The sequence below is a fragment of the Netta rufina genome (genome assembly GCF_964035555.1).
Source record: "Netta rufina genome assembly, chromosome: 1".
Lineage (NCBI taxonomy): Eukaryota > Metazoa > Chordata > Aves > Anseriformes > Anatidae > Netta > Netta rufina.
In genome coordinates this window covers 55,908,561-55,933,038 of record NC_140123.1, presented here as the reverse complement: position 1 = coordinate 55,933,038, position 24,478 = coordinate 55,908,561, and the positions used below count along the sequence as shown (strand labels likewise).

At 41.4% G+C, this 24,478-nt stretch overlaps 1 protein-coding gene across 5 annotated transcripts in view; it reads right to left on the bottom strand.

Annotated features, from left to right (window-relative positions):
- Positions 1-24,478, bottom strand: part of CLYBL (citramalyl-CoA lyase) — a 155,043-nt gene that overhangs the window by 7,315 nt on the left and 123,250 nt on the right. For 2 of the 5 annotated variants that reach the window (XM_084305992.1, XM_084305994.1), the window contains exons 3-7: positions 19,203-19,391; positions 15,628-15,729; positions 13,763-13,856; positions 12,135-12,302; positions 6,840-6,964 (exon numbers count right to left, since the gene is read on the bottom strand). In XM_084305992.1, coding sequence (XP_084162118.1) covers positions 6,840-6,964; positions 12,135-12,302; positions 13,763-13,856; positions 15,628-15,729; positions 19,203-19,391 — 678 coding nt within the window. The remainder of the gene's footprint in view (positions 1-6,839; positions 6,965-12,134; positions 12,303-13,762; positions 13,857-15,627; positions 15,730-19,202; positions 19,392-24,478) is intronic. The other 3 variants (XM_084305993.1, XM_084305995.1, XM_084305996.1) reach the window with 2 other exon arrangements.

Below are 24,478 nucleotides of genomic sequence, written 5' to 3'. Positions count from 1 at the left end.
GTCAAAAATTTCTTTTTGGCAAGAGGAAATGCTCAGGGAGTCTCTGTGACCTACTGAAGCAAGGGGTGGATGGGGAGGGAATTCTGCAATGTATGTATGTACACCAGCAAGTTTCTGCAGCCATCTTGTTGATGTGAAGAAAACTTTAAATATCACCACCTTTTGTTTCTTCTCACCTGTGCAAACTTCCACCAGAGTGGAAGCAGTTAGCTGGTTCAGAGGATGTGTTGCTTTGTAATGCCAGACACAGGCGGCAGCCTGTTTGTGTGAGATAGGATTCTGCCTCTTGGAGAGGATGAAAGGACACAAAGGGTCGAGAAAAAAAGAGCAACAGCAAGATGAAATAGAGATTAATTTTTACCTCAAATAAACCCCTAGCAGCAGTACAAGAACTCTGACAGAAAAGTCCTCTCTAGAGCTCAACAGGTAGGCAGGACTTTGTGATCCCTCCAGTCCACCGTGGGGCAGGAGAGATGAAGAACGGGGACCTACAAGGTCCTTTACTTCGGTCTTGAATCGTGTAATCTCCTCTGCCTGACATTATTGTTCCCAGCCCACTGACAAGGGTCTGCCTTGCCCTCTCTGTTTCCCCTTGTGTGAGCCAGGCAAGCTGTTTTTCCATTTTATGGCTCGCTCCAAACTGCCTGCACTGCTGAGGATGGCCATTTAGGCCAGGATGGGCCAGAGGATCCTGCTCTGTCCAGCCACAGAAACTACTACAAGGTCTCCACCTTGCACTGAGCAAACAGCCTGTTTAAGATCCCTGAACGAATGGCTGACACAAGGGTCATGTTTTCGCTAGGTTCCCTCTCGCTGTGGTTGTTGCCTTCCTGTGTGCTCCTGTAGAGTAGGAAAGAATAAAATTAAAGAAACAGAAGAGAGTCCTAGGAATATTCGTGCTTGGTTTCCATCCTCCACCTCTGAAATGGATAGGGAATGGAAGAAGCCTAGAGAGCACACTGATGGAGATGCTGCTGCCAAGGAAATCTTTATTTTATAGCACAAAAACAGCTTGCTGGACACACATCATATCCAGACAGTGAGCAACATGGTTATTACACAGAAAAATGAAAAGTAACTAATATTAAGACTTCAGTATCCTCAGATGCCCTTAATTAAGTCATTTAAAATTAACTTGTGGCTTACAGTCATTGAAGCAATTTGTTAAATACAGCCTAGAAAATCTAATCTGGAGCTAGCTGCCTACAGGACACATGAAAAGCATTTGATCCTGAAGGGGAAGGTGGCCATAAAATACAACGCAGGCAAGAAAAGTAATAACAGCGAAGCTCATCCTGTCAACAGGAACGGAATCACCATTATTTTTGTATTCTATATTTTTTCTAATTTCAGGTTCATTTGCTGAATAGGGTTGAACAGCCATCCCTCACTGCGATTCTCTATTTCAATTGCCTGAGCTCTTGCAGAAGGCTGCTCCAGCCCCGTGAGAGCGGCAGCCAGCACAGAGAGGAGTGGCAAGGCAGTGAGGCTGCTGCTGCTGAAATTAACCGAAACAACATTTTGGCTGCTTAGGCCTCTGAATTCCCTCAGTAAGCCTCAGAAAGTGCCATCTGGTCTGAACATGACACCCCGTGTCAGGCCCTGCTTTGGAAACTGAGAGGGGCGGCCTGTGGGCGCTTGCTTCACCTCATAAGCATGGCCGGGGAGGGTGCCTCGTGGCCTCTGTGCTCTGCTTAGTGTTCAGCAGATTTTGGCACCGTGACAAGCTTTTGGCACCGTGATTCTCAGCAGGGTCACGTCCTGGAGGACGGGACCTGCTCCTGGATGGACAGGGATGGAGGTGCACAGCCACCGTCCTCCTGTGCCCGGCTGACAGGGAAGCGACGTGGCCGAGAGCATTGCGGCCCCTCTGCCCCTGTGTGCTGAGCACAGGTCTCTGATGGGTGGAGGAAAGCAGATTTAAGATCCACCGAAGGCAAGGAAGTGTTTTGCATGAGTTTCTGCCCTGCTTAGGAGCTTTTGTGGCCCCGCACAGTTAAAAGCTGTCTCCCGCTCACCCCACCTGGCACAACTCCCTCAGGACTGATCGCGCCAGCGTAGGAACTGATAGAGCACAAGCAATTAGCTAATACGACCCCTTCTGCTCTGTGGGAAGGGCTCAAAACTTGCCCCCAGATTGGTCCTTCTGAGAGAGAAGCCTTCAGCCATGACACAAAACACACTTCTAACATCTTTTTCAAATAATAATGTTGTACAGAGAAACTTAAAGCATTAATATGGGCTCTATCACTATTTATTTATCGATTTATCTCTGCACTTAGGAAAGGTGGCAATATCACACAAATCACCAAATCCCCCCATGCTGCCTGCTTTATGCGGCCGACAGCAAACCTGGAGCCAGGGACATCCATCCCCGTGCCACCAGCATTTCCCCAGCTGGGATCCCGGCCTCCCCACCTCCAGCCTGCCCTGGCTGAGGGGAGCAGGGCTGGATCCACGCAGAGCCCAAAAACACAGAGAGTTGTGTATTGAGGCGACACACCACAACGTGCCACTGGTCCCCATGGGTTTCTGGGGTCCCTGACTGCCCTGCTGGCAAGAGGGGGATGCTGTGGGGAGACAGAGACCTCCCCGGGCCCCGGTGGGAGCTGGATGCGGCCCAAGCGCAAGGGCGCATCGTCTCCAAGATACAGTGGCTTGGGGTAGCTTGTCCCAGACAAAGAGCATTATAAGGGAGCCACTGCTGGAAATTTCCATTCCTTTGTTGGGTGGATGCTGTGTAAATAAATGCATTCCTAAGATTTTTCATAATCCCAGAAAGGTCTGTAAAAGAAGCTCTGCAGCCTGTCAAATCGCTAGTGTTCATATATATTATTCCTCAGCCGCCGAGCACACGATATACAATGGCAGAGAACATAATACAAGAAACGTATGCCAAAGGCTTTCTTAGAAGAAGTCTGTGCATTCGCATACGGCGCGTTCAGATATTTCTCCTGCTTTACTCGTTGGGATCTAAAATATTCAACCCATAATATGGCTTGGGTTTGTGAATTACTGACCTTAACTCTAAATAATCCTTACCCGACAGGCAACTTTGGTGGCAGCATTTAGCTCCCTATTCCCTGGTCTGATGTGCAGGTGCTTTGAAAGCATTTATAAATTAGTACACGGTGTAAATGTGTAAGCAACCTTTTACTTGACACTTCTGTTCTTCCTTCTGTCCAAATCTTATTTTAAAAAGGGATGATTCAGGAAGATCTGGTTACAGTAATGATACTGTGCCTGATGTATTTACAAATCAAATGGCTCAAGAATGCACTTCTAAAGTCCCACTTACTTGTCATATGCAAACAGATAGAGCAAATATATTACTGTATCTGGTGTATTGGTACTGTAAACACGGGGGCTACATACACAGTAAGGAGCAGCACTTTCACTGATAGAAGCAAGATCTTTTTCTTGAAATAAGCCAGCAGCTTCTCCCACTAACTCTGCCCCCTTGGACTCAGTTAATCTGGATTTATAAACTCAATTCTCATTTAGTGCATCTCAAATACTTCAGAAATTTAGTCTTTTAGTCTACCAAAACAATGTTTATTACCTTTCTTCTGCATTTTTGAACACACTCTGACATTTATGTTATACTTACATTTTCCCAACAGCTACCCCTGCTTTCTTTATGATAAAGTTTTTAGTCTTGGAAATCACATCCCCTAACAACACAATTTTACCAGAACAATACTGAAATGATACAGAAATAATACTTTTCATTTTCAGATCTCAAAGTTCCAGACAAAAAAAAGAACATTTAATAAGTAATTTTATAGAATACAAAATGTACTTTCTCAACTTTTGTCTTTTATTTGTCCAAAATACATCAGTACCATTCCCTTCCTGTATATGCTATTTTTCAGTTACAAAAAAAAAATCCAAACAAAAAAAAAATCCAAACAAAACAGTCTAGAAGCCAAACCAAAACAACCCCCCAGATAGGACTTTCTCTGTAATGTAAGCCCAAGTAATTTTGGCCAGCAAAGTCTCTAATTCCCTTCTGTTTGGACACTGTCACAGCATCTCCAATTCTGTCATGCTCATCTGAGAGGCAATTTTTTACTAACTTCAGTACTCACATTTGGGGGCTGCTCTGCCAAAGCATTTCAGCTTCCAGGATGAAGGAGCCTGCTTCAGCCTTCTCTCAAAGAAAGATTATTATGGTAATTGTCTCTCTCAAACTGGAACAGATTATAAAAGCTTATTACTACTGTACTTTAATATAAAATACTGTTGACCACGGGCAACAAACTTTTAAACCAATTAACAGCAAACTGTGATCCCAGAGACTGAAGACCAGTAACGTATCCACCATGCAAACAGCCACACAAACCCCTCACATTTATTTTTTCCAGGCTTTCAACTTTGATTAATAACATGGCAGAAGCACGCAAGCCTCGACCATATTAACCGCAGCTACATTTTCAGTCTCAACGACACGAACATTTTAATAAAATAAAAGGAAAAGGAAAACAGAAGAGGTGTTTCATTAGGACATGAGGATTACTAAAACCACTGCGTGGAGTATTTGTCAGGAGGTGGCATGGGAAGAGTTATTACTTACATTTTAGCATGTCTCTAGGATGCAGAGCCAGAGGCTCCCTCAGTGAGATGTGTTTGCTTTGGAAAAATATTAAGTAATCAGGCTGCCCAAGCTCTTCTTACTGACACATTTATAATACCAAAATGCAAGCCCAGCTAAGAAGTTTGCAGGGAACACCGCAAGGAAAACTATTTTTCCAAATTTATTATGAAGCCCAGCAATACTGAAGCAATGCAATATCCAGAAGTTCACAGAGTAGCCTGCCAGTCTTTTTTTCCTGACAGATGACTACATGTAAAAATATATGAAGCATTTAACCTGGTTGGTTAAGAAAATGCTCCAAGCCACTAACCCCCACAAATCTGTATTTGTGCCCGATTGTAGAGGCTTACAGCCTATTTAAAAAGAGCTTATTAAAAAATAAAAAATAAATAAATGGGTGATATAATCAAGAATTATGTTAATAAGATGACAGCTTCAAAATAAATCTAAATAGTACAGAATGCTTAAATTTTAAACATCTGTGGCTTCAAATGTGTGATACCGGGACTTGTTCAAACGACGGGGGTATTCCTTAGATGAGACTCTGGCATTAAATTCACAGTTCAGTGAAAAGTATTTAACAAATCATTGTGAAGTTGAATATTAAAGTTGAATTAAAAGTATTTTACGGGCAATAAAAAACAGCAATATTTGGCTGCTTATGTCACTTGGCTTTTTTCATTCTGCATCTACCTGCCTACACACTTGCTCTTTCAGTGCCTTTATAAGGATGCCTTTTGTAACAGATTCAAGCTTTGTAAAGCAGAATAACGTACAAAACTGGTTGTAGGTTTTCTATTTCCAAATAACCAACAGGAAGACCTTTCGGAATTGAGATACAGAACGAAGAGATACCGGCATATAACATAGTAACGGTGACCCTGAAATAACTGCTCAGGACGGCACCCAAATACGATAGTAATGGGTGTATTAGAAACACCTCGGTACCACAGACGGGCTCGCACAGAGAAGGGCAGACCCACAGCAAACACCTTGCCACACTTTTATCTCGAGATGAAAGCAACATTTCTGCTTTGACCATTTTAAGAATTTGTAGCACACAACATCTGGGGTAGCCGAGAAGCAGGGGAAGGGGGACAGGGCACGCTCCAGCCCACTGCTACCCACCAGCAAGCAAAGAAATGCGCAGAAGACCTCTAAGCAACACCGGAGAAAGCGAGAACCTGTGCACAGCTTTATGCATGAGCTTCGTTACGAAAGATAATTTTTCCCACTTGAATCACGGGCACGCACGTGTAAACCATTTCTGCTCGCCCGCGCTACCTGTTCTGACATCGGGACTTTGCTTTTTGGCTCTCCCGGGTTTGGCTGTCACTAAGACAAACATATTTCGCCGCAACTTTTTTTCGTTCAAAAAGAGGCAAACTGGATTACAGCAAATAACCTTTAAGATAATTAACTGACAATGCCGCAACTAGCATAAAATCTTCCTTCAGGCGACCCCTAATTTAAGTATTACTGGCACAAAGTGGAGACAGATTGTGCATCACCACCGCAATATTTACATAGCAGAAACCCACAGAGCAGGAAACGTGAGACTCAATGATGCACTAAATTAGGAACAATCATATTCTAGTGTTAATTTGCTTTCCACTCCATCCAAATTTCAGGTCCAGCAATTGGTACAAATGCACATAAAACATTCCCATTTTTAATGATTAAAACCTCCACAGTCTGCAAGCAGTTCTGCTCAGAAGTAAATCCACTCGCTGCTGGGGACGTTTGCAGGATCAACCCCCCCAAAAGTGAAGCAGTTTTACCAACGCAGAGATTTTCTGACAACCACGTCTTCCTCATCTGTTTCTCCCTTTCCATAAATGATGTCTGCACAAGCAGTTTGAGTCTTCTGCCAGGCTACCTGCCTCTTGCTTGCAAGTACTGTCCTTTGACTGTCAGACCGTGATTCTGCGACACATCTGAAGTAGTTTTAGCTCCCTGATGCTGTAGATATATGCATGTACTCAAAAGGCTCTGTACTAAAAGAATTAGAGTTAAAACATGGGGAAAAAAGGACAGCCAGGCTATTTGTAAACACGCCGGAAAGTGTCACATTTATAATAAATATGCACTCTGTAGTCTAGATCCGGATCCAGATTTCACGAACATGACTCGAACGCAGCACGCTTTGTAAGATAAATGCAAACAGCCATCACCGATCTCTCTAAATTATAGATATTATTCAAATTTGGTTTCCACGACATTATATTAACAAAATATTTACCTTTCCTAATCGCTGATGCTCTTCAAAAACAGAAATCAGTTCCTGCGCCCACTTTACTTTTTCAGGGCTGGGAGAGAACTGTTCCTGGACAACAGCAATTTGGTTAGGGTGAATCACCTGCTTACCTACAAAGAAGATTAATAACACCAGAATCATGCATCGACAAACAGATGTTCAAACAAAATGTTCCAACCACTTGAGGCTCTCCTATGCCTCACAGACTTTCTGCTACTTAACTAATTATTTCACTCCTTTTCTTTTATTATTTCACTGGACAACACGCAGATAGCCCTTTGCCAGATTTTTTAAGAAGAAAAATATCTTGAGCAATACTTGCATTCGCTAGCGTTTAAAGGAACCCAGAACTCTTTCTCCTTCCTCCCTATTTCAGTCCATGCATCTTCCATCGCTCGTCTCAGGTGGAATTGTTTGTCCGGGGCAGTCGGTAATGTCTGAGTATAACGCACCTCTGAATTTTAGCTACAGAAATAGCAGCTCCAGCCAATCGTAAATAAGTTGCGTTAAAATATGTTTGGAAAATGAGATTTGCAGAACTGAAAAGTTACCAGTCACATCAGGATCGTCCTTAGCATTGGCTTAGCATCATGAAATCCCCAACTCTGCTCACATTTTTGTTGTTGCAGCAGTTTGCAGGTGCAAGTAGGTCGGGATATTTGTTTAGTCACCGATATATTAAACAACTGCCAGAGGTACCCTGAAGTGTTACGAAGCACTTTTTTTTTTTTTTTTTTTAATCCTTTCTCGTATGAACACACATTAAGAAAATAAAAATAGGTGTTGCCTTTTTTTACTAGAGATTTTCAAATGTGAATAGACAGCCACATAATCCGTTCTAATCTGTTATTGTACTTAGCTACATTAAAACAAATACATATCTAATTTGTTTGACAGTTTTAAAAGTGTGGCACTTGACATTATTAGTCCATTGCTAAGGGAATTTCACAGACGGCGTGATTGCTGCACAATTACCCGCGCCGTGCCGTAAGAGTGTTTTAATAAAGCGAGGCTGCCGTAACTCCCAGCTCCTCAAAACCTCGCCGCCACACGAATTAATCCCCTCTACGCCACACAGCAGAACTAGTCCCACCGACGAGCCTGATCTCGTGAACCTCTCGTGCCTCTGAGCCCCACATCACTGGCCGCAGCGGTCCCACGGAGTCCGGGCACCACGGGCACGGGCGAGGGGCTGGCAGCTGCCCCTGCTCCTCCGCTGGCCCTAGCCTGGTGCCCAGGGACCCCAGGGGACCCAGGGGACCTTGCGTGGGCATGTAGTGGGTGATGGGCACTCGTGGGGTGACCCAGGGTGCCCACAAGTGCCCATGGGGTGCAGCAGAGCCCAGCGAGGCTTCCTGCATGGTACAGGAGCATTTGGGATTGTACTTGTTGGGAGTAAGCTAGAAACAGGCACACTGCTACGTGTAATAGGTCTCACGCCTCGCCACACATTTGCGCCTATTTTAAACGACAGAGTGACTGGGGGAAAAAAAAATCGGTCACTGGGATTACTTTTATCGGACTGCACCAGATCTCGGAGATAAATGTGCATTACAACGGAGTTTGTGAGCGTGGGAGCATGATCCACTTGGTTTTGGTAAACGAATAGTAACGTTTAATGCTGCTGCATTTCTTTAAAAAAGCCCCAGACAGTTCCATTTTTTTTTTTTTTTTAGTTCCCATTAAGCAATTGTTCGTTTATGATCTTCAGGGCACCCAGAAATTCTGCCTGAAATTTCAATGCGGAAACTACTTTAAAATAGTTTTAAAACAGCAAAAAACTTAAAACTCCGTAAGATCTGTAGTTTTTGAAAGCAATTACATTCAGACAAATTCCCTTAACTAATATGTTTTACATTAATTCCAATCAAAGCTATTTTAGTCAATTTTATTAAATGTCACCATTAATAAGCTTACGATGCTCCTAATTTTTAATATGACCTATTACAAACTAATTCTAAAACTGAAGTGTGCACAAGTAATTCCTGCAAAACCCTGTAAAGCCTGACCTTCTGGGAAAAATAAAGAATATTTTTAAAATTATACTTAAACTCAATCTCTAATTATGTCAAAAATAAAAATATGCATATGTGAGTTTTTAAAGTGTAAAACATTCCTGTAAAAAGATTTTCTTTTGATACAAGCATCTGTAGCTGGAAACTACACTTTGTATCGTTAAAACATTACCGAACAATTTACAGAGCATAAAATCGAACCTTTGATTTATGGCACTCAGTTGATTTTTGTCACAGATTATGTATCCAAATAACTGTATAATAGACGTAATGCCATGCAGGAATGAAGCAAATATTTTAAGCGGAATTGTTGTTATTGACAAGTTACTGAGAGAGTGCAAAATTGGAAGACATTAAAATTTATTACCATGAAATCCTTTTTACAGTACCACTTGATATATCGTGCTTTAAGTCAATACCTGTCAAGTCTTTTAGGTAACTGTATGACGGTGTCATTTTAGCCTTCTACAAAAGACTGCAACAAGAGAGGAAACCTATGCTGTTTCGTATTTATATCTGGCTTCTCAGCATGTAGCACAGGACTTTCTATAACGACAAAGTCAGCTGTTGAAGCTTATCACAAGGTTTCCTAAATTTTTTACATAAATTTTCCTAAATCTGATGACCATTTACACAGGCTGCACGCTGCCTTTTAAGTTCACAGTTTATGGCATTATAAAATATCTTGCCAGGTGTGTGCATGTGTACATATATATTAATATACATACAAAAGTTGAATTACTTTAGGTAAATTACATTTGAAAACATTCAATTTTATGCAAACACACTCACCAAAGAAAAAACAGACTGTTTGAAAGACAGCTGGAAAAGAAAACTCAACACTGACAGAGGAACCAAATAGATGGTAAATTCTGGGTTACATTATTTAGCTTGTTTCAGCATCAGCAAACAGACTCGATTACCTTACAGACGATTTTATTGGTCTAAGCCCAAATTCAAGAAAATCTAAGGACATGTAACTTTGCTGAATACTATGGAGTTTATTATTAGTTTTGAGGGTGGTGGATTTGTCCCTACGCATGCAAGTGTGTGTTTTGTCAGTTAGCAGGGCAATTGGCCAGCCTTAGCTCATTTTAGTCCTGTTGATTTCAGCAATTTTGATTAAATTTTGATTAAAAGTAGCAAGATGTGATCTTAGATATTTTAAAATAACAAGAATCGTGCATTTACAACTTGTTATTAAGGCAAAATTTCAGGATTTTAATATCACATTCTCAGACAACTGTCAGTGACAAATAGGATCTATTTTATAGAAGGACATGGATTAAACTAGGGGCCATTCATGAATTTCTGTGATGAATATTAAATTGTAAATATTAAAATGGTTCAATTATATAGTTTTTGAACTAAATGTTTTTCCTTTAAGTTTTGAAATGGCATTTTATTTTAACTAAACCAAGAAAAAAGGAAAGATTAAGTAAATTGAAAGAAAAAAAAAAAAAAAAAAAAAGAACAAGTGAAACGTTTTGAATTGTCCTTTGGATAGACTAATATGAAAAACTCTGTTTTGTTTTGACTTGAACAGATTTTTTTTTTGTAAATTTTTTTTTTTTGGCCACCAAATCAGAAAACTCGATGCTGACCCATCTCTAATTATGACTGGAGTGTTTGTCAGGCTGTTTGCTGCATTTCTGAGACGTGTTGATTACGGTTGCAGGGAGGCAGAAGGCAAAGAGCTGTGAGTTTGTGTTAATGCAGTCAGTAGATTTTACACATTTTTACTTCCCATACAGGCATACAGAAAGGCAAGACACCTTTATGGTCAAGTTAGAAATTAACTTGATGCCCTAAATTGCCACATGTGACCTTTTTATTTGTCTCCTACCTGGGCCCTATCCTGACGTGAAACAACTTCCTACAGAAAGTCAGTGGAGTCTGAAACACCACCGATGCTGTTTATGCTTTGCATTTCTGAATTTTCCAAACTGGCAGCCTGAGCAAAGTATCTCAACGCACATTAAGCATTCAAAAATTGTGCTCTCAAAGGTGCTGGGCATCTTCAACTCCATCTTCTGTCAACAGGAGGTTCAGATGCTTAAATTTTTCAAAAATCAAGCCCTTCCTTAAGCTGGAAAATATTGGTCTCGATTACGTAGCCATCAGCAGGTGCTACCATTCAGGAGCTCCATTATTTCCCCCACTTCAATAGCGGGCGAATCAAGGGTGGAAGTCCACACGGACAGAGATAATGTTCCGTAGCTGTGAGGAGCTCCCAGCTCTGCCTCTGAAACAAGATCTGCTTTTGCAACTGCTGAAGCTCAGCAGACGGGAAGGCAGAGTTTGTGCTGAGGAGAATCGATGGCTATTCTTTTACTGCCAGGTCCAGATCACGTAAAAGAACTCGTGCTGTATTTGATTACTTGACTGCTTTACAGTATCATATGGCATTAGCTGTAAAAATACAGGTTGCTAGACCACATCATCAGGACCTATTCCTTTGCTAACAAAAACCTGAGCAGCTATACCATTACCGTACATACATCCCGAACGACAGTCAGAGACAAATAATGTAAAACGTCAGTGCTGCATCCCAGAATTCTATAATGCATGTGTCAAATGGCTGATTTCTATTGCAAAAACACAATCTTTGGTGGCTGCACTATCCCACCAGGGTGTCCGAGTGATCTGGTACACCAATCACAGGGTAACAGTCCGCATTACAGGGCTCTGTTGCAAGGAGCCTGCTGGTCTTGCTGTCTGCCAATACCCGTAGGTGTCACCAGCACTTACTGGGAGGGGAGCCAGGAGATGAAAAACAAATCAAAGAAAATAATAAGAAAATAACTTTCCCGTAGCAATTAGTGTGCAAGGTTTGCTTAACAACTCCTTCACCTAAAAAGTACTTTTTAGCAACTGCTGTTTAAAAAATAGGCAAAACAGATCCAAATATTTTAAAAAGTGACTGAAGAGTGGCTGTTGCAAAGTACAGGATCACATCTCCCATGCTCAGTGATGGGAGAAATCATATCCTGCACATCCCCTGCCCCAACTTCTCTTCAAAACACAGCCACACGCTTCAGGGGATGTAAGCTTTAAAAAGCAGCCTGTGACTTGTCAGGCAAAATTTCCAGGCACAATGTTACAGCTGCTAATAAACGTAGGTGAGTTTGATTTTTTTTTTTTTTCAATAACTGGCCTGAAATAAAAAAAAATCAAGTTATTTGTCAAAGTAACAGTAAGAGTAGCGATCTGCTTAAATTGAAGAATATAGGCATTATTTTGCAACATCGGCAGAAGCCCATACCAGTGAAACCCATCGAGGCACCTTCTCTTGACTGCCTGCGGAGTCCGTCTTCATCTCGGAAATCGATGTAAACAAGGTCTATTGCTTGGAGGCCAAATGCCTTTGCTGTGACTATTATCTTTTGCCTGGCATAGAGAATATCATGAGTTTCCTTACTGCTAGTTGCACCTACGAAAAGAATGAAAACAAACAGAAAAAAAGGATGATGAGAATGCTTTAAACCTTTCTATCTTATATGTTTCCTAGTTAAAAAAATAAAAAAGAAAGAAAGAAAGAAAGAAAGAAAGAAAGAAAGAAAGAAAGAAAGAAAGAAAGAAAGAAAGAAAGAAAGAAAGAAAGAAAAAGAAAGAAAGAAAGAAAGAAAGAAGTTTGAGATTTCATTTAACTGATTTAGAAAACAAAGTGGGATGCAAGGCTGTATTGTTAGAATGATACTCTTGGGAAAAAAAAATAAGCTGCTTTAGCAAAAGAAATAAATCTCTCTATGCTAGCTTATAAAATTCAGATTTTGATTCATTTCAAATCAGAAGTTGTAAGTCAATGGAAGTTTTGGCTGGTAAGGACAGTTGAGTTGGGACTAACATGAAGTAATTATCTGATTGCATTATTATATGTACAGCGAGAAACATTACAGCACGAGAAGCCTTATACAAATCGACATACTGGCTCCAACTAAATGGTTAAAAAATTCACACTGAGAGCAGAATTGCACTTTCCTTGGTTGTGATTCTTGTCACAACGGATGTCCTAAGCTGAATATTTAAGCTTTAGTATTTGGATGAAAAATGATAGTAGACGACTTCTGAGAAGAACCAAAAGTATTCACAAGACTTCATGTGTTCACAGTGCACCAGCTAAGCAGCATTCTCACATGAAGGCTGGTGTGAAAAAATAATAATATGTTCCCTTTCCTTAGGGTCATTATTTAGACACAGATTTCCAATTTGTAAGGAATAATTTAACAAATCAATGCTAATTTTTTACATTAACATATTTATTTTTAATTTAAACGTCAATACCTCTGAACTATTATCTTTCAACTAAATCAGATTAATAAGGAGATAAATGGCTTTGAATAAAAATGATTCTGAAATACTTTTCATTTTTGAGGAAGATGAATAATGTTTTCACATGAATATATGATAGAGATTGCTGTATTGACATAAAACATATTTAAATTTATCATTGTAAAATCTGACAGGAGAGTATTTGTGGAAGATGTCAAAATCCTGAATGATAATTGATTGTAAAACAGAGATAAAGCAGACATCAGAATTTTATGAATTTATTACTTCTTAGTTCTTAGAAGTGTATTTCTTATGGGCACTACATTTTAAAATAATTTCAGTGACTTGTTTTTTTTTTTTTTTCCCATTAATTTTTGCTACTGCATGGCAAGAAGCATAAGAAAGTGCCAGTGCCCTGTAATACACAGGAATCACGTTTTAATTTCCCAGTCATACATCCCACGTTGAAAAATATAAGGAGAAAAGGGAACATGTACAATGCAGAATCAAGTGTTTTCAGCACTTTACTTATTGCTGTCAGTACAGCAATGGGGATAAATCACATCGGGCTTCTTCAATGCAAATGCCATTAAGCCTTATAGTAAGCAGACAGGTAACAACCTATGCTGGCACGGAAATCCTCTCCTCCAAAGACGACTGCGTCCAAATGAAAGCCAACCTGGGATCCTGCTTTCAATGCTTCTTCACAGACAGCCTTCAAATGAGAGCATATCATTAATTTCTACAGAAATGCAGGACGCAGAGAGACTAAGAGGATATTACATCAACTCAGTACTACCCAAATCTAGCAATCCTTCAGCTAAAATTGCTCCTATTAAGCAAAGCCATTGTAGGTACTCGGCTGTGCACAATGCTTTAAAATGACTCAGCAGAACAGCAAACGTTATCTTGCCCTGAGCACCGATATGCTTGCGCTGTGGAAACGCAGGACATCATAGCAGATTCCCTGCCTCTTGGCCAGAGCTTACCATAATGCCCTTGGTATTACAGCAATTGCTGTCTCAGATATGTATGCAACAATATGGGACAAAACACTCCTCAAATGCTGCTTAAAAGCAAACAAAAAAGTATTAGCTTTGAGTGGTTTGACATGTAGCATCCCTGCCCGAGGAAAAAAGAAAGAAGGATCAGAATCTCTGTTATTACAGTAATAATTTGAATGGTTTAAAATGATGGTGGGTACCTGACTGGATAAATTGCCAATTTAAAGCCCTCTGCAACAACTAACTAAAAAGTGGGTATGGAGGTTAAAAATGCAACAAGTACTGTAGAATGTAAAAGCAAGCAGAATTTTGGTACCGTAGCTTTATATAATGGTGTGCATTTCCAGAATATTACTATTTTATACTGATTTTTGTAATATTAATATTTGTTGAGGAAAAGGTATGCAGAAAGGGGCAGATGTAATTACAAACTCTGCTAGTGGGTGTTCTTACATGGCAGCCGGTGGGGCACAAAATTATTATTAAGCAGAACGCTTTAAAAGGCAACTCCGCTGCCAACATCAAGGACTGCAGCACTAAAAAAATTCCCCTATAAAATACTGCAAGCGAATAAAAACCCCAGCCAGTTGCAAAGGCGAGTTAATTCTGCGTATGCGCCCCGAACGGGAGCGTGCCTGTCTGGTGATGCTTTATTACGTGTGGGGAGGTACGTGGCTGCGCCAAACCAGCAGGCTGGGGCTGCCGGCAGCTCTCGAGCTGCTTCTGCCCCGCGTGTCCTCAGCTGGCCCCAAACCTTCCCCGTCAAGCTTTGGGGGGAGCCCCACGTCCCCCCGCGAGTGCAGGGGCTCTGCCACTTTGTCACCGTGCTGCCTGTCCTTGCTGAAAAGCCTGGGCTGGGTATGAAAGGCTGGCGGGTAATCTGTGTTAAAAAGCACCATAAAAATAAGGTTTGGTATAAAATTACTCTGCGGATATTTGATATTTTTAAAGTTAATTGTGCTTCTAACCTCGGCGCTAAACACCCCATCACACACACAAAAAGCCGTAACGTGAAATTTGCTTGAAGTGTTGTCGGTAGAAAACATTATAGAGATACCGCTTCAACAGTAGTGAAAGGAGGATCGTCCTTTTTTCTAATTAAACGTTATATCAAAGTGAAGTTCGACAGCTACTAAGTAGTCTTTTAGTGCAACAGTGTGAGTACTACAGTCCTTTAGGGAAGCAGATTTCCACTCTAAGTCTGTCAAAAATGCTGCTAGTAATGCGGAGGGGTTTCGTTAGTCGGCATGGACTATCTGGAACTGTTCTTCCACCGAAATATTTTGGATTTAGAAAGGCCTTTGCTGTACAAACATGAGAGTTAAGCATACAGATGTTTTAGGGGACTGAAAAATGTGTTCAGTATTTTTTTAATCTCTCTACCTTCAAGAAATTGTGCCAGGAGTATGGAGGGCTCAGCTTATCCCAGGTGGCTGAGGGGGGCAAAATACGAACACTTCAACCGCATCCAGACCTGCTTACCTTAAAATTGAGCAACCCCACTGCAGTTTCCACAAAAGGGATAAAATTCATTGGTTCTACAAGTGTTCGGCCTTTCAAGTGGTGCACGAATCTGTCTGCGAACTGAAACTAGACAGCATGAGGCACACGAGAAAAAAGTACACACACGCACACGCAGCTTTAAATCTTTCACCTGGCTTGCAACACTCCTCCCCCCCCAAAAAAAAAGAAAACCAAAAAACCAAAACCAAAACAAGACAGAATAAAAAAACAGACACACACAAAAAAAATCACAAAACTCGTAACTAAAAATAAGGCAGAAAACTCTGGTGCAGGCCTGCGGCTGCGCACCTCAAGGATTCAGGGCTCACTTGTGGATGGTGGGTGCGTGCCCCTGGCCCGGGCTGTGCTGGGTGCCCAACCTCTGCGCCCGCCTTGCCTTGGGTCGGGCACCAGTACCGGTACTGGAACCAGTACAGGCACCAGCACCAGCACCGCCACAGCGTGCCGCCGCCCAGGCATCCGCGTTACTCGTTACGGCACCGCTACCCTTTGTTCAGTAGGCTTTTCTTCATAATTTTTAGCTTACCTAGGAAGGCCTCAAAAAGGAAGTTTAATTCTTTGAAGACCAAAGCTTTCCAATTTTTTCCATGAGACCAGTTCACAGCTAGCTCTGAGCTGCCAGTGGGGTAGCCCAAATTCCAAAATCTATCATCTGGAAACATACAAAAGCTCTTGCACAGATTTTTCCCCTTTCAAAAGGGGGAAAAAAAAGGGGAAAAAAAAAACCCTCAGCCCTATATTGTAAATCTATTATGTCGGTCTAGATCTAGCAATTTGCGCGGATATAAACACATTGCAGGTATGGCAAAAATATTGTTGTAAATAAAGACAAAAATAACATATGCATATATTTTAAATTTAAGGAATATTCGACTATTAATGGATATCAAAGGAAAGGGAATTTTAATCATCTCTCCATTCAGTCTCAGTTGGGTAAATCATATCTAAGAGATTTGCATAAATATAAACCATCAAAGACTTTTCATCTTCAAAGGGGGTTTCAAGACCCTATAAGCTTTGTACTGTAATCATCGCAGGTCACAACCCTGCAGGAATAAGGCTGCTATGGCAACATAAAAAACTAATGCTTAAGGCTTAGCATAATATTCTGACTAATAGAAAGGAAACTCATTTTAAAAGCTGGCAGCCTATTTACCAGAAGCTGGATTAGAGGTGTTATTTCCCCTTTTAGCTTCCCCCCACCGCCCCTCCCCAAAAGAAGGAAAATCTAATCACTGAGATCTTTAAAAAGCTTTCGAACAATTTGCAGTAACTTTACAATTAGGCCAAAATAAATCACAGCTTTCTCCGACGAAGAATTCTGCCCTTCCCGTCCCTGCTTTGCATCACCACCGGGGCCCTCTCTGCAACTTTTCCTTGGAGAAGAGAATTCCACCCCAAAATGTGCTAGCAAGAAAAAAAAACAGTGCAATTCACACATGCAAGTATATGGTTGGGCAGGTACCGGGACAGCACAACACAGTAAACTTTATACAGGCAAACACAGAAAATGAGGTAATAAAATTACATCAGGGTATATCCTGAAGACTCCTATCTGTTTTTTATTTTTTTCAGTGAAACAAAAAGTAAAAAAGTGTTACTGTGTTTATATTTTAGGTGTAAGTTAAAGCAGTGGAGCTCTTCTTTTATTTTAAAAGATTTTAAAAGTCACACTCCTGAGATTTTTGATGACTTTTGCTTTTTTATTTTTCAGGTAAACAAAAAATAAAGAAAGTTTAATTAAACATTGCCTCCCTTCCTCTTCCTTTTAAAAATTTGCAATAAGCACCGCTACAAAAGGTAACTAGTGGAGAAGTTTCAATTAATTTTTTTCAAAAGGAGACGATTAAATGTTTCCGGCCTGGTAAAGTGTTCATTTCAGGGAGAAGGGGGGAAAGAAGAAGGCGGAGGGAAGAAAACAAAGCTCGGGGAGGGGATGAAGTAGCAGGCCCCCGCAATTCTTTCAGTTCCCGTGCACACCCAATAGTGTGTTGGGAAGAATGCACACTGTTCGGGATTTGTGGGAGAATTGTCCCGCCACAAAGGAGGGAGAGTTACGCTTGTTATAGTCCAATAAGCCATGCCAGTCAAACAAGTACCCACACTAGGGACAAAAGGAGAGCAAGAGATTCTCACACAAAAGAAAACAAGTAAGCCCATCTTTTAGTTGTGCATCAGCCTCCAGGTTTTATGCTCCGCATAAATAAAAATGAGGGGGGAAAAATAAACAGCTTCTCTTAGGCTGGGAGCCTGGAAAAAAAAAAAAAAAAAAAAAAAAAGCAGGCAGGAGCGAAGCCGCGGGATTTCTGAAACGAGCCAGCGTCATTAAGCGGAGCACGCTCTTTGTGCTCGAGGGCTCGGCCGGGCGGGAGGGGAGCATGGTGCCGACAGCAGGCATTGAGCCGGCGGCAACGACGGCCGGCCCTGAGCCCCAAGGAGGGCTGGAAGGGGCCAGGGGACCCAAGGGTCCCACCTTCACCTCAGCCCAGAGCCCACTTCATGGCAGCGAGCACCCTGCCATTTCGAGGGCCCTGCCGTTGCGAGGGCCCTGCCATTTTGGCAGCGTGAATTTTCACGCGTGACGAGCTACGCCCGAGGCTCGCAGGGCTGGTTGAGTCAAAAGTTGGGCCATGGGGACACGGCTGATGGCGGGGCTGACACGTTTGCCCGGGGTGCCATCGTGTATTGACTTCAGAATGAAACAGAGGCTCAGGATCGTGCCGTGAAGAAGCCCTGATGCATCTCGTGGCCTTCCGGCTGCTCGGCCAGCGCCTGGCAAAAACAGCGGGCCCAAGCACGCAATGCTGCTCCTTTACGGGCACTGTGCAGAAATAATGGCATAGCCAAACAAATGTCCCCCTTCTTGACAATTAAAACAATTACAGCGTAATTAGGCCTATTTCAAAGTTTTCTTAAGTAATTTGACATGCCAGCCATTTACATTTCAGGTTTTTATTGGCTGAAAAGTCAGTCATGAAACACAAACACACCTGTCAGCAATTAAAAAGGAAGAAATAGAGAACTGCTCAGGAAATAATATCTGTGCTAATTAAAAACACTAGTTAAAAGCTTCCTGTTTGTTCCTCCAGTTGCCCCAAGGAGTGACCTTCCCCCCCCAGCCCACTTTTTCACATGTTGCTAACATGTTTTCCCCATCTCCCGCTTACCAGGCATGTGGCTAAGGCACACGGCCGCAGACAAGCATTTCGCGTGGCAGAATATCTAGACAAGAGTCAAGAGACCGATGCATCCATTTTTGATAACATACTCTCTCATCAATATTGACTCTTCATTGACTGCAGGGGAAATAAACCCCATGTGCTTTGCGAAGGCAAGATGCTCCTCATACACTTCTTGTTATAGCACGTCTTACACACATTTAAACAGATCCACTTCCCAGTTACCTTACCCAAGCAACAACGTTACATGATATTTGAATCGCATAAGAGTCCTTCACCTCTACACCTGGCTGAACTCAGCCCAACAGCTTCAGTAAAAAGCTACTACATTGTTGGTACACAGATATTACTCACCCATCTTATTTCTTCGACATTTTCAACCTTTGGCAGCATCATGCTTGAAGGAAGGGTCTTGGACTGCAAAAGCGTCTCTAGATCTTCCTCTGCGAGGCCACTGGACACGGAGTTTATCCTAACACACTTCTCAGCATGGCCAAAGTCAAACTCTTCAAGTGTTTTCACAACTGTCAGTCTTGCTTCTCTCTGCAGTAAATATATATATATATATTTAAAGGCACCAAAAAAAAAAAAAAAAAAAGCATATTTTCTATCAAGAGAAAAGCATGCTGAGCAGAAAACTTGTAGAAGTGATGTGGAGAAAAAGCTAGACAGCCAGTATATTTCTGTCCCCAACATGTCTGTCACTTCTGGTCTTTTATTAAAGCAGTCATCACCAGCACCTCGCAATTCTGCCTTTCTCATTTCTTTATAACTAGCAAATAAAGTTTTCATGTCTAAATATTTCTCCACCACCACTTGTAGAAAACATGAGTTCTGTGTCCCCTGCTACTGACCATGTCTAACAAACACAAATCTGTATACTAACCATAATGTGTCGCGCTGTCTGTACTCACAAAAATGGAATGTTAATACATTTGCATAAAGCAATTCATTTTTGTAATTCATCTTCATATTGCCTGTGCTCAAATAGCATGGATGTCAGTCTGTATAGATGTACATCTACTTCTTTGGCTTTGTTACATCATTTTTCTTTTTCTCCATATAGACAGAGCATATTAAAGCTCATAATAGAGTTCACAACTTGTCTGTGAAAACAATGCCAAAATAGTTTGTAGACTTTCGTGAACCACCTAAAAAGATATTCTCCTGCTGGCACAAAATAAAATATCCAAAGATGCTTGCATGGCCTCTCACTATTTTTTGTGAATGTAGATTTGAAAGTCTGTTGAATATTTGATTTGCATTAAGAATACCTGGGTGCTTTTCTGAAATGCAACACTTTTATTGGCCTCAAGAAGAGGAGGGGCAGGGGCAGGAGAGCACTCGGGCTCCCCACTTCCTGCCCGTTTCAGTTTCAGCAACAAATTCCTCCCACTTGCCAACAGCCCCTAACAAATTCTCATTGTCAAAATGAACACTTATCAAAAGTAATTTCATTTGTGAAGAGCTTTTATGATCCTAATAAAACTTTAAAGCTCCTGAGTCGCAAATGTTAAGAAACAACTTTAACAATATGCAGTCGCTGGAGAGAGATACTTTGCAAGAAAACAGACAAACTCGGAGGGGAAAAAAATCATCAAAGTTAATATCCAGGCTAATACCAATCAGTGAGACAGCAGATGATGGTAGAGTTAAACCAGACGGCTACAGATCTGTGCCTGTGGAGGGGCCAAAGAGGTTTCCAGAGGTGGTGGAAGTGAGGCAGTGGGAGGAACGATGGTGTGTGGGTGTTGGGTCAGGGACCAGTGTCAGCCTGCCCCAAGCTCGAGGGGCTTGGGCTGTCCACAGCAAGGGTATGGAGAGTCAATGGCAAGCACTGCTCTAACTGGGTAAAGGGAAGGAATAAAGTCAATGAAATCTTCAGCTTGGGGCTTCTCTTCATGCTTCTCGGAAGGTTTGGCCCTCAATCGGAGAGATGCAAACAGCACAGGCATGTACGCATCCCTGTGCTGCCATAAAGGGTTGTGTTTGGAGGTAATTTCTGTAAAATACAGCCCAAAATGTCATAACTGCTGTGAGTGGGCCATCAGGAAATATGTGCAAAGATGCTTGCAGTTCACTGCAACCAGGTGCAGTTCATCCGAATGCCGTGAACCGGCATGATGCCATTGCTGCTTTGCACAAGTCCACCTCCTTGTCCTTCTCAGGTCAGCGGTGGCTGGTTCCTAGGCTGGGCCAAAAGTTTCTGGATGTGCTGCGGAGCAGTGGCTGAAGCACTCTCTCCAAACCAATTTATGCTTTTAATTAAAGCCAGATTATCACCGTTTCAGCACACACTGATCCAATTTGCAAAATAAAGATCTCCCAAAATTATCCACTAAGGCAGCATCCAATTCCAACTGAAGGCACATCTCTAGAAAACTTGCAGTCTAATTCATTATGATTTTTTCAGATTATAATAATGAGCAGTAGACCATCTCATTAGCTATTTTTCTCCTCAGGCTGCAAACTCCCTTCCCAAAAAAGACAGATCGTGTCTTTCTAGGTATATTTCCATACAAAGCACTTATTAACAGGCTGTTGCTGTTATCAATTTACATAAACTAAATGTGCAGCCCTCTGGTACGTATCCCAAAAATAACCAACAACTTCACTGAATTTATACCAACCAACAAACATGGGGAGGGGGTTGTTGTTTTTTCCCATATTTTAATAGAAAATATGTTGCTATGTTAGTTAACACACCCATGCCATCTGTTGGGTTGAGAATTGATGCGGCTTCTTAGAGCCACTACATTTTAGATCTGTCTGCCTAGATACCCCAGGAACAGAAACGTCTCCTTTCCACGATAAACTATTTCTAGTCGCTATAGTTTTTGAATCAGGATTCAATCGATATTTTCTAATTGTGGGACAGGCTGATAGGACCTGGTTGCCAAAGTCAGACCTCTCAAGGGACCTGACTCTGTGCCTGCCCTTCCTACAATATAGGGAATATCCAACAATATAACAAGGAATATTCCTACGATATTGGGAATATTCAACTGATGTTAGTGTGTTGTATCAGGTCCTTACCCAATCTTTCAGTAAAACACATCATGGGTTTAAAAAAAATTACTGAAACCTCTGACTAAATTAAATAAAATAAATACATTTTTCGTGGATGAAAAGGAGATACTCTTCTGCCTCATTATGCAATGAAACATAGATGCTATTGTAATTGTAGGATGCACATAAAAGCCAAGATTTTAAGGTAGTTAACCTAGTTAATAATAATAGTAGAGAAAAAAGCAGTAGTTGATAAAATAACATTTTTGTTGCCGTAGGTACGAGAATAAATGTATTTTCCAAACTGTGTGTAAGTTCCCTGATAAGACTGGTCAAATTTTTCAAGAACAGTAAAAGAAATAATTTACACCATCCTTCACCCTACAGCATGGGCAACACTCTGTCCTGAGTGGATAAAGAAATAAGCCTGACAAACAAATGGGTCCACCCTAGGACAGTTGGGAACTGTGGCACCCTATTAGGTGCTGCAGGGGTTGGGCTCTTTATCAAGCTGAACAAGGGAGGAAGACAACTGAACTTCTACGGGAAACAGTGATGCCATTAAATTACATTCCATTATTATATATCGTATGCTAACATCATTAAAAACTGCTAAATATGCTACTCATGCTGGAAAACCCATTGGAAACAAACATTGTTCATTGTGGCTCGTTTTGTATCTCATAGGAGGATGCAGGAAGATTTTCCTTCGCACGTGCAGCTACGCCAACTGGGGAAGACATAAGCCTTGGTGATGCAGCATTGCAGACGAATCAACCACCACTAGGACATACAGACACCAAAATTAAAGATGGGAATACGTGTGTAGCGGGCTCAATTGGCACCCATTAAACCTAATCACTACCCAACCTCACGAGTTGCTAGCTTTGAATTATCAAATCTGCAAAGAAAACAACATCCGTCCACTTTTACACTCCAGTGGAAGAGGTGGTCCCTCGTGGCGGGGCTGCGCAGTCTCGCCATCTGGAGAATAAATCGAGTGTGAAGTACAGTATAGTTTGGGACCAAGCTCCGTGGCGGCAGCCCAGCAGCGAGTTCATTAGTTCCAAACTTGCAGGGATTAGTGCAGTGTCGGGGCTAGTGTCGGGTGGGAGCAGGCAGGCAGAGCGCGAGACTCGGGGAAGGAGGCGGCGGTGGTGAAGGAGCCCCTCGGGCGTGCTAATGAAACAACGAGGTACAAGCACACCTAAATAGGTGCCTTAGGTTACAGCATCAGTATCTTCCCCTGGCGTTCAAATCAGTACCTTTCCTTCTTTTCTATTTTTCTTTCTTTAAGTTACAGTCAACACGCCGAAATTTCCGCTCTGAGACAGAAGGGATGGCACAGGAGTGGAAGCTCAGCCACCCACTCACCATGGACACGCTGTTAATAAAGAAATAATGAAACAAAGACATTCAGAATAATACAATTTTTGGTGCTGGAACAGCAGAGAAAAATTACATTTCCTTCTCTCTTTTCAAAGTGGTAAGACATCCCACAAACCAGTTTTTGAGCATGGTGATTCCCAGAACTGCCTGATTTTGGGGAGAGTGGGGAAGAGGCGTACGCACACAAATATCCCTTCTTCCCCCTTGAGCTGTATCTATATTTCACTTCATGTTTCTTGCATGTTCTTACCCTTTTCTTTCTCAAGACCTCCAGGTCTTAATGTAAAGATATTAGGTATACTTAAAGGTATGCATATGTATGGTCCTCATCCTGTTAACATCTTTTTGTAATAACTCTTCATATAGAAATGTAAATACATGATGCGCTACAATGGCAGTCCAGAATATATCACCCCCATGGCCATAATAAGTTTGCATGTCTCAAATGGCAGAGGAAAAATTAATTACTATAATCACAATTCAAGTTATTTTTTGTGACAGGTCTGACATGATAAAAACATACAATTATGTGTTAATGTTACTTCCCTGGAGTGGTTTGTTTACGGAGCATGACATGGCTGAATCTTTTGTCACTTATATTAGTGCATACACTACAAATGCATCTCTCAAACAAGCTTCTGCAAAAGTGCACATATATACCCACAAAGGATTTTAGGGCAAAATCGAGTTTTTGCAGAGGGAAAACCTGGCATATATTTACATTCTTGGTCTCCATCAGTGAAGTGATGCCATACAGAATGATATTTCATTTAGTTTCAAATTCACAAATCAGTTTGGCAAGAGAAAATAAAAATTGCATTTGTTTTTAAGGAAACAAAGAAAACTGTAAATGCAGAGCAGAATGTTGCTGAGAACAGGAGGTATTTGATTCATAGCTGTTTGCTACTTTATATGTATTAGCTACTTGTAAGAATAAATCTTTAAAATGGCAAATAGTTATTTCTAGCTAGTCTTGTGAGACTGGAAAAAAAAATGCTGTAAAAATATGTACATTGCAAATCCTCCAGGAAGCTGTTACTGAATCACTTCTTATGGTACCTTCCAGAATGGAGTATTAGTTGAGTTTTCAAAGACTTAAGAAGTTTTAAAACACATTTTATTTTGGTTCAACAGGGTACACTCCAAAACCAACATGTAACCCTAAAGGAAACAAGGGGCAGGAGTGTGGGGAGGAATAAGATCCCCATGGTGTGTTTTTCCCCTCTGCAGTT